General features: G+C 44.1%; 1 protein-coding gene across 1 annotated transcript; it reads left to right on the top strand.

Annotated features, from left to right (window-relative positions):
* Window positions 1-226: 226 nt before the first annotated feature.
* Window positions 227-3,739, top strand: LOC137616225 (uncharacterized). The gene is made up of 2 exons (XM_068345852.1): window positions 227-3,248; window positions 3,566-3,739. Exon 1 carries the CDS (start codon window positions 568-570, stop codon window positions 2,374-2,376), a length of 1,809 nt encoding a protein of 602 aa, XP_068201953.1. The 5' UTR covers window positions 227-567; the 3' UTR covers window positions 2,377-3,248; window positions 3,566-3,739.
* The last annotated feature ends 7,002 nt before the right edge of the window (window positions 3,740-10,741 follow it).

The following is a 10,741-nucleotide window of genomic DNA, read 5'->3' as shown; positions in this document are numbered from 1 at the left end:
TAATGCTGATGCCAGTACTAAACGTGAGGTTTTGACCACCATAGCTGCACAGTTCGATATTTTTGGGTTTAATTTGCCACTCATGAACAGGAAGTAGGTTATTCATGCATAGACTCCAATGTTGTAAAGATCTTGATTGGGACAAACCTCTTAATAATGACTTGGTTCGTGAATGGAAAAACTTATGTAGGCAGGCAAATTCCTCCCCCATAATCAGACTGCCAAGGTTTGTTGGTCCTAGGGACGGTGAATACAAACTAATAGCATTTACAGATGCCAGTCGTTCTCTTTATGGTGTTGTAGTTTTTATATGTCATGTTGAGACAAATCAGTGTTGTTTCCTACAAGCTAAAAACCGTATGGTTAATACACATTTGAAGAATAAGTCGATTCCGTCATTGGAACTTAATGCAGTTTTGTTTGGTGTTGAAAGCTTAATGGAGTTACACAGAGACCTTACAGGTGATGTGTGTATGAAGCCAATTAACATATCTGAATTACTGTTGTATACTGATTCAATATGCTCACTTCATTGGCTCAATTCTTGTGTGTCCAAGATGGAAAAAAATGCAGAGACTTGGTGTATTTACCAGTAACAGGCTTAATTCAATCCAGAGGTTATGTGAAAAGTACCCTGTTAAGTTTTGTTTCGTTTCAGGAAAAGAAAACCCAGCAGACAGCACTACTCGCCCCTTTTCTTATAGGTCTCTTATGAAAACAAATTTTCTTATTGGACCAGATTCAAACTTTATTAAGACTGAAGATGAATTATCTGTTGTCATTCCTAATCCACTGACTGTTGACAAAATGGCTCCTGTCATCGATCATAATGTATATGTGGGAATTAATTCTGAACATTCGCCAACTAGTTCCGAAAATGCTCATTTAATAGACCCTAATGATATCTCTGATTTCAGGAGATTGGTTTTGATTCACCGAAGAGTCTTGCGGTGTGTTATGAAATGGAAGCAGAAGATAGGGATAGAAGGCAGTCCTAAATCACCTAATAGTAACCTGTTTGCTCAGGCCCTTACCCAGATTATATCTACAGAGCAAAAATTGTTTTTCCCTGAAGTTTTTTCGTATTTTCAGGATCAAAAGGTTAGACTTAAAGACCTACCTAAGATAGTTACTCAACTGAATGTTTTTCTTGACAATAATAACGTTATTAGGGTGAAAAGTAAGTTTAAGACATGGGATGGTCAAAATGAATTTCCTATATTGTTGCCGAGGGATAGTGCTTTAACTAGACTTATTGTTCTTGATGCTCATTCGAAATTATCCCACTCTGGATGTTATGCTGTATTGTCTGCCATTAGACGTAAGTTTTATGTTCCTAAACTCTTTTCTACCATTAAGAAAATTCTTAAAACTTGTGTTCGTTGTAGGAGATTCAACAACAGAACTTTCCAGTTGAATCAAAATGTTTATAGAAAGTTCAGATCTGACCCACCATCTATTCCCTTCAATAATGTTTTTATTGACTACCTTGGTCCTTTTACAGTTAAAAAGGACTCTGAATCTCAAAAGGTTTGGTTACTTATTTTTGCATGTACTTGGAGTCGAGGAATTTATCTCAGGATATGTAATGACCTCTCGGTCAAGGAGTTTTTAAGATCTTTTCAACTTCATTGTTTTAATTATGGAGTACCACAGCTGGTTGTCAGTGACCTAGGCTCTCAGCTTGTTGCAGGTGCCAACATAATTCATGATTTCATCAGTGATCATGAGACTCGGCTTTACTTTGAGGAGAACAATGTGAAACCCTTAACCTTTCAACAATACTTTAAGGGTTGTAGTAAACTCGGTTCCTTGGTTGAGACTTGTGTGAAAATGGTAAAAAGACTGCTCTTTGGTTCTATTAAGAATTGGGTTTTATCTTTTGCAGAGTTTGAATTTGTTGTAGAACACACTAAACATCTGGTTAATAAGCGCCCTATTGCATTTAAAGATGGATTGAGGGAAGCTAATGTTAATGATGTACCCGAACCTATAACCCCAGAGAAATTGATAAGAGGATACGATACTCTTTCTTTAAACCTAATTCCTTCACTGCAAAGAATGCCCCATGATCCAGACTGGCAAGCACCAGTTAGTTCAATTAGTCATATCAATGATGAGTTTGAGAAACTTCGTAAAGTTAGGCAAAATTTGATTGAGAATTATCATTCGGAGTTTCTAGGAACACTTCTATCACAAGCAGTTGATAAGAAGGATAGGTACCGTCCCGCCCAGCAACATAATATTAAGGTAGGGGACATAGTCCTTTTAAAGGAACTTAACACTAAACCTAGCAGGTATTCTATGGCTATTGTCCAGAAACTAGAAGTCAATAGCAATGGTGAGGTAACTGGAGTGACCCTTTTTAAAGGGTAAGACCAAGGAAATTATATAACGTCACATCTCGACTTTAATTCCTTATCTAGAGGTGAAGGATTTGGGTGAAGATGACTGTATCCCTACCCCTGATGTTCAACAAAATAATGACACTAATAATGTTCGTGTTCGCAGGAAGGCTGCGATATTAAGTGAGCAGCGAACACGAGAATATTTGAATATGTAGATTAAGTTTGATTGAATTTTTATACAATTTACATATTAAATTGTATCCCTGGCCTGCAATGTCCAGAAAATTACGAATATAATTCGTAACTTTCCATATTTGTTTGTATTAACCTTTTATTTTGACTCAAAGGGAGTAGGTGGTTGTTTGATAGTTTTAAGTTGGTATTGAATTAGCTTGTTTTTCATTTTTTAACCCACTTCCATTGGTTCCCTTATTACCTTGTTATAACTATACAAACCGATATGGTTATGTACTGTAAGACAGAAGCGGAGACATCTCTCCGTTGGCAGTATGGCAGCAACTCCTCCTCTAAGCCTTCTGTGAAATTATTAATCTTCGTTTTTCAAGTGTTTTTCGCAGATGTGTTTCTTCATCAATAATTATACAGTGAGGAATATGTACAATATGTGGATGTTGTAAAAACCCCACTGGACCACTGGATATCTTCTTCTATTAGTTTACCACGACCATGTGCCACGTAGAGACGTATACAGTTCTGAAGTCCTCGTCCTCGAGTTATGGCCAAGGGTTTACTGTGATGTATTCAGCATCGTTATGTGTGATTGAGCCCAAGTGGAGTCCTAGCTTGATGTGTCGAAAAATTGGCTCCTTTGTCTGCAACGTGCTCTTGTGGTGAATGTCGTCGTCACTTCCACGTATATGCCTCTCTGGACAATAACAGGTATGGGGTTCAACTGAAGGAAGCGGGTTTCAGTTCGATTCCTTGTTATTGCCAGCACTTTCATTTATATTTAAGTAAAGGTCTTGCTAAATCCTTAATTATTAAATAACTATTCTTGGTCCTTTTGAGTCAATTTATTCATATAAAATTTCCAGGTTATTTGTGTCCAAGGTTGCATTTATGTTTATGGCTTTGGTTAATTTTATTTGTGCGAAGCCCTGTAAAAGTTTTGCAGCTTAATTTTGAATAATTCTTGGGAAATTTAATTTGACTTACTGTTTCCATGTCACTAATAGTGATATTGTTCATATTTTTAGGACAGAGTGGTTACGAGCTAAACATATTCACTGAATAGGACTTTCTCGCTTCGTCTACGTTTGGATGAGGTCCTTTCGTCAACAGGAATTATATTTAATTATAAACCGGTCTAACATACGAATGTACTATTTGGCTTGCCACCTTCAGCGTGTTTATTGTTAATTGTAAGGTGTTAATAATTATATTAATTTGTGTGTTAAGGCTGTTTAAATTTCTTTCCTAAGTATTTGTTTAAGTGAATAAGTATACAAAAAAAAAGTTTAGTTCACCATGTCGTCGTGATGGAAGTTCCTTCAAAGGTAGCTTCCTAGGTATATTTGACTACAGTGATATATCCCAGAGAATTTACCAAAGGTATCCAGAATTCTAACTCCTGGAGCGAATATCCCTTAAAATTTTACGAAGGGATATCGCGTAATATCAGAGGACGTATTCTTGACACGTTTCATGGCTATCTACGCTCCCAATAGAGCTTTCACTACGAGGGGAAAGAGAGGCAAGAATAAGGTGAGTCGTTCCAGAGACATCGCTCTCGACGAGTCACTACTGCTCTGCAAATAGTGCGCCTGTCCACCACCGTGAGGCGCCACCGTCATTCTTTGTAGCTTTGTAGGTGTTGCAGATACAGTACTATAGGGAGGGATTCATTATCCTTTTGTCCCAAAAGAGGGTGGGTCCATCAGGACGACATGGCTACCTCACCCAAAAATAGATTTTTCGCTACGCTCAAAATCCATTTTTTGGGCTCGGCCATGTCGTCGTAATGGAAGTGTACCAGAGCATTAATGTATCTGTAGATTTCCAATAAAGCCGTTCATCTCGAGCTAAATTTTTCCTCTTCGGTCTTTAGACCTAGAGACACTTGATGTTACCGTTATACATCGATCAGCTGATCATAAAATATGTCAGTGCTTCCTGCCCCCTACAGGGAAGAGTCTGGGTAGACTCGAGGAAAAAACCCGAGGGTTGTGAGTTCAGGGAACAATCTAGCAAACAGTTTGTATATTAGTGTCAACATATATGTAAAGCATAGTCTGTACTAGGATGGAATTGGCTTGGGCAGATTACTGTAGCTCCCGGGTCTGTCGTGAAGAGACGGACAGGTTTATATATGTGTAGGAACACTTTAAGCAGTAAAATGAACAATCTAGTACAACAAGATCTTACCTGTTTGCCTGGAACACCATGAATCTTAGTTCTGGTATTGACTTAAATATCAAAAGAGTCAAGGATGCTCTGACTTATACATTTAAATGACTATTTAAATAAATATTTGGGGCGAAAGAGATGCAAATATTTGTTTTATTGTTTATTACAAAATAGAAATCATGGTTGTAAACAATTACAATGTTTGTTGAATAATTCTACATACAAGCATAAACAGTAATAACAGGATAAAAGGGGTTTGCCTGAAATGGAAAACATTAGCCACTCTAGGGAAATATGCAGTTTTGCTATACAATCTGTTGTTACTAAAAAAACACTGTGCATATAAGAATGCCTGGCACTTGTGTCAGTTTATTATGCTTAATGTCACCTGTGTAGGGAGAACAGTCTATAGTGTTATCACTTAAACACAAAACTCAACACAATATGTCTTACGAGTCTTTCGTGTACACCCTTCACTATACGTCCCTAATAGTGCACTGTTCTTCGCAGTAATCAAGCAGCGGGTTTTATCACACTGCCTGCCGCCACCACATGAAACTTAATTTCTTGTAATTGCTTTGCGTAGTGCTTGAAGAAGACCCTCGAGGACTTCCATCCAGTATAAGCACGAAGACTTTCAAACGACATCGTTTGGAAGAAATTCAGAGACGAGGCAACCTTCCTCGGATCATGACCTGCGGGTGTACTGTCTGGATCCGCTCTGCGAATGAAGTAGGTGATTTTCGCCTTAATCTGTTTCAAGGATAACGTTGAACCAGAAGTCTCTCCCCTGAAAAGCTGACCTCCCTTAAAGTCTGAAGTTCTACGAAGATAGACCTTTAGGCATTCCACTGGGCAGAGGGATGCTTCTTCCTTCAGAGGGCAGATTCTCCAGGGACCCCATCTCCTAGTGGGCAGCTCGTTCTTGGCGAGAAACGTCGGGTCTGGAAAGAGGTTCAGTTCTCCATTGTCTGTGAACTGAATGTGGCCATCATCCCCCGAGAGGGCCACTATTTCGCTAACTCTGGCTTCCAAGGATAGTGCAAATAAGAATATCACCTTCTGAGTCAAGTCTTTCAGCGAGCAATCCTCATTTTTCAGGGTTGATGCTAAATGAAGAACTTTGTCCAAAGACCATGAAATAGGCTTAGGAGGAGCTGCGGGCCGAAGTTTTGTGCAGGCTTTAGGGATCTTGTTGAAGATTTCGTTGGAAAAGTCTACCTGGAAGGCATAAAGTATTGGTCTGGCCAGGGCGGATTTACATGTAGTAATCGTATTGGCTGCTAAACCTTGTTCATGAAGATGGATGAAGAAGGACAAACAGAACTCCGTAGAAATCTCCTTAGGTTTCTTCGCCTTGACAAAGGCCACCCATTTTTTCCAGGAAGACTCGTATTGTCTTCTTGTTGACTTTGACTTGTATTCTTCTAGGAAGTTGATACTGTCCCTAGAAATCCCAAACCGTTTCTTGACCGCTAAGGCGAGAAAATCATGAGATGAAGGTTCTGAGTTTTCACTGATGAGGCTGAGACAGTCAATTTCTTCACTTGCCGAGTCAGAACTGGGTCCGGCAACGGGATCAGTTTCAGGCGTAGTTCCGTTACCAGGGGAACCAAACGCTGTTGGGCCACTTGTGGGCCACTATTGCTGCCGTCCCCCGAGAAGGATCTCAGTTTGTTGAGGACTTTCAGCAGAAGGTTGGTTGGAGGGAATAGGTAGATCTTGCTTCCGCTAGAGGATCCTCGTACGGGGCTACGTACCGGGGTAGCTTCTTGTTGTCGCTCGTTGCGAAGAGGTCCATCTGCAGTCTTGGGACTTTGCGTAAGATGAAGGAGAACGATCTTGCGTCTAGGGACCATTCTGACTCTATCGGTTTGGTTCTGGATAGAGCGTCCGCTGTCACATTGCGGAACCCTTGAAGGTGGACTGCTGACAAGTGCCATCTCTTCTTCTCCGCTAAGCGGAGGATGGCTAGTATCACTTGATTTATGTGAGGCGATCTCGAGCCCTGTCGATTTAGGCATCTCATTATGACTTCGCTGTCTAGAACCAGACGGATGTGGATTGAGCAGCGGAGTTTCAGTTTCTTTAGGGAAAGAAAAACTGCCATGGCTTCCAGGAAGTTTATGTGAAAGGTTTTAAAGAGGGGAGACCAGGTTCCTTGGACTTTCCGATAGTGAGAGTGACTTCCCCACTCGTCTTTCGAGGCATCCGTGTGAACGGTGAATGCTGGTGGAGGTGGTTGTAAGGGAACCCTGTTCTTTAGGTTCTTGGCCTCCGACCATGGCTTGAGTAGGGATCGCAGACGATTTGGTGTCGGTCTTATTAGATCTCTTCGAGCGTTTGATGCGTATTTTCTCCAGACTCCTGATGCATCTTTTAATTGTGCTCTCAAAACTGGATCTGTCACTGAGGTGAACTGGAGAGACCCCAACACTCTCTCCTGTTGCCTTCTTGATATCCTTGCGGATCGAAGAAGGCTTCTGACAGATCCCGCTATCTCTTTCCGTTTCTGTGATGGAATGGAAAGGCAGTGCGACTGCAAGTTCCAGTGGACGCCCAGCCACAGAAACTTCTGAGCTGGAGACAGTCGGGATTTTTCCCGATTGATCTTGAATCCCAAGTGTTCCAGGAACTGGATCACTTCCATGGAGGCTTGCCTGCATTCTTCTTCAGATGCTGCCCACACCAGGTAGGCTACCACCTGGATTCCTTTTAGGCGTAGTTGATGAATGACTGCATTCGCAAGCTTGGTGAATACCCTTGGAGCTATGTATAGTCCGAAGGGCATGGATCTGACGACATACTGTCTTCTTTGTAGTTTGAATCCCAGGTAGGGGGAAACTTGACGGCTGATCGGAACGTGCCAGTACGCATCCGTCATGTCTATGGAGACTGTGTATGCCCGTTTGGGCAACAGGGTCCTGATGTGTTGAAGCGTCAGCATTTTGAACTTGTAGTTCACTATGAACTTGTTGAGTGGTAACAAGTCCAGAATTACTCTGAGCTTTTCCGAGTCCTTCGGAACACAAAATAGCCTTCCTTGGAATCTGACGGACTTCGTCTTCCGTATAACTCTTTTGTTCAAGAGTTCCTGAACATATTCTTCCAATTCCAATATGGGCGTTGAGTGTTGGAAGAATTGAGGGAAGGTTGGTAGAGTTGAGCTCCGACTCCACCCTAGTCCGTTCTTGATTAGGCTGTGGGCCCAGGGATCGAAGGTCCAACGATCCCGGAAGTAGAAGAGTCTCCCTCCTACCGGTAGCATCTCACTTTGAGTGCTGGGAGGAGGATTTACCTCCTTGGCCACGTCCACCCCTGTTGCCCCTACCTCTGGAGGGGCATCTGGGGGAGCCTCAAAAGGATCCTCGAGACTTCGGCCGAAAGGTCGTAGACTGCCTTTCAAACACTGGGGTGAACACTGGTTACTGAGTCGCCAGGGTTTGATGCACCAGTTGAAGGGTGGTGGGTAGTTGTGCCACCGTCTGGGGCACCGTGGCCGCGGGAAGCTGCTGTTGTTGCTTAGGCCGAGAGGGCACTCTAGGTCGTTTTGATCTATTCTTCGGCTGGGGACCCTCGTCAGCTGAAGATTTCTTTTGGTGGACAAGCCCCACTTGGAAAGGAGGTTCCTGTTTTCAGTGGCGGCTTTGTCCACGACCTCTTTGACCACTTCACTTGGGAAGAGGTCTTTTCCCCAGATGTTGGAAGCTATCAGCTTCCTTGGTTCGTGTCTCACTGCAGCCGAGGCGAACACGAACTCTCTGCAAGCCCTTCGGGCTTTAATAAGGTTGTACAGGTCTTTAGTCACCGTTGCCAGATGGGCTTTGGCGAAGACCATGTACATGTCTGGTTTATCTGGGATGCTTGCCATTGTCTCCAGGCCAGTCTGTAGAGACAAGGAAGTGCCTAAGCGTTCTTTTGTCTCCTGCTCTCTACGCAGGAGAAAGTCCGACAGCTTGGGGAAGTCTTCGCCGAACTGTCGTCCGGCAATATCTGCCTCCAGCTTCCTGACTGTGAAGGTGTTGTGCACATCCTTCCAGTCTGCATCGTCTGATGGGAAGGCAAGGGAGAAGGGTCTACACTCTTCCAGTGTAGGGCACGGTTTCTCTGCCTCGACTACCTTTAAGGCTGCCTTGAGCCCTTTGTCCATAAAGGGAAAGGCACGTTGAGGATCAGCAATGAAGGACAGATGCTTCTTACTGAGAGCCGGCACCTTAGAGCTAGTATAGGCCTCTCCTTTAAGGTGGTGGTAAATAAGGCCTGAGCCTTAGAGAGTTCAAGGACAATCATTTCCTTGGGCTCTGTCTCCTCTTTGGATGCGGGTTCCGTCCTGAGACGGACGTAGCAATCCGGGTAGGTCCCTTTGCTGAGCCAGAATTCAATTTCCTCTACTGGGAGAGTACCCAGTTTATCCGAGAGGAAGATCTTCCCGGCCGACTGGGGCATGTGCTCTGCGTACCTCCAAGGGTTAACGTCAGAGAAGGCAGGGAGATCCTTAACGTTTAGCTTCTTCGGAGCCAAACGTGCCGCAACCAGTTGATGTATCTCGATCCGAAAAGAGGCCTCCTTCTCGGTCGATTTCTGTTGCATGTCTTGCACCATGGACAGCAACGAGTGCAAAGTACTCGTAATCGAATCCAGTTGGGGCGCAGTGGAGGAAGTAGAAGGCACCAGCTCCTTCCCTGTAGCCGATGACACCGAAATCATATCGGCTTTCTCAGTTTGTGGTTCAGGTGGAACTTCATCCACCTGATCCAACTCCTCCACTAGGATATTGTTCTCAGTCTCCTCTGAGACAACTGACATGTTGTCCTCAAGTTGGATGATCTCCAAGGCATCCGAAACTTCAAATTCTACCGGAATCTGAACAAGGGGAATCTCAGGTTGAGCCTGGGGAATAACCGCATCCGAAGATGCCCTAGGGAAAAGACATGCCCTCTTCCTTTTGTTAGGAAGGTATAGGCCAGAAGTATTCTTCTGGAAACCCCTGACCCATTTACGCAGCTTTTCCCTTGCTGCGTCCCTTGACTCAGTGGACTTTTGGTCATCAAAAGCCTCTTTTACTAGGTTGTCACAAACGGTACATACCTGCGGGTCCCAATACTTGAGAGCCCCCTCGGTGACAGCGCAGCGAGCATGGGCCCTGCACATGTCGTGGCCGCAGAAGTTCTTACTGCGGACCCTGCAAAAAATATTCCCGCACTCAGGATGCTCCTCCTGTAAAGAAAGGAAAAGTCTATTAGTATTCAGTGAAATTCTCAAATTTCAACATACATATATTAGCTTGGATAGGGTAAGCTATAAGTAGGAAAGACACCTACATATGTTTCCTGTCCAGCCAATTGCTATGACCTCCTCCAATACTGAGAGCAGAATTCTTAAAAATCTTTAGGGGAAGATGATATCCTATGATATAAGTGTATCTTAACACAATCTTCCAATTTCAATAATGGGGATTACGGATAATAATGGATCATAACCATTAAAGGAAGAGAGAATCGCTCTCTTATATGTGATGGTCTCACAATAGGCTGCCCATGAAGCACCTTGTAGGTTGGAAAAACTTTGGTCTACAGTACTGACTGTTTGGCAACAAGTTGTCAGACTTGTCAGGCCTGCCGGTACCTGCCGGGCCTGCCGGCGTCTGCCGGGCAGGCTGGCACATGCCGGCTATTCTGGGCTATTGAAGGCAAGTATTGTCTTCATAACATTGAGTGATAGGCCGCCGGCAACGGCTCTGCCGGCTACCTGCGGTTCTGCCGGCCGGCAACAGCCCTGCCGGCTGCCGGCAGCAGCGGTGGCACTGCCGGCCGGCAGCAGAATCTGCCGGCGGGGGAGGCTCTGCCGGCCGGCAACGGCTCTGCCAGCCGGCACCAGCCCTGCCGGTCTCATGGATCTGCTGGCCGGCAGCCGAGGATCCTTCCATCAAGGGGATCCAAGGCAGTCGGCGGCAGAGGACCAGGAATGGGTGGCCGGCTGCCGGCCGGCAACTCAGCGGCCGGCAGTCAGTACCCGAATGTCCAATG

Source organism: Palaemon carinicauda, chromosome 22 (genome assembly GCF_036898095.1).
Source record: "Palaemon carinicauda isolate YSFRI2023 chromosome 22, ASM3689809v2, whole genome shotgun sequence".
Classification (NCBI taxonomy): Eukaryota; Metazoa; Arthropoda; class Malacostraca; order Decapoda; family Palaemonidae; genus Palaemon; species Palaemon carinicauda.
This window is presented reverse-complemented; position numbering and strand designations above follow the sequence as displayed.

What these genes read in the sequence shown, in the direction of transcription:
- LOC137616225 (XM_068345852.1), top strand. Translation starts at nt 568, where the DNA reads ATGCAGAGACTTGGTGTATTTACCAGTAACAGGCTTAATTCAATCCAG.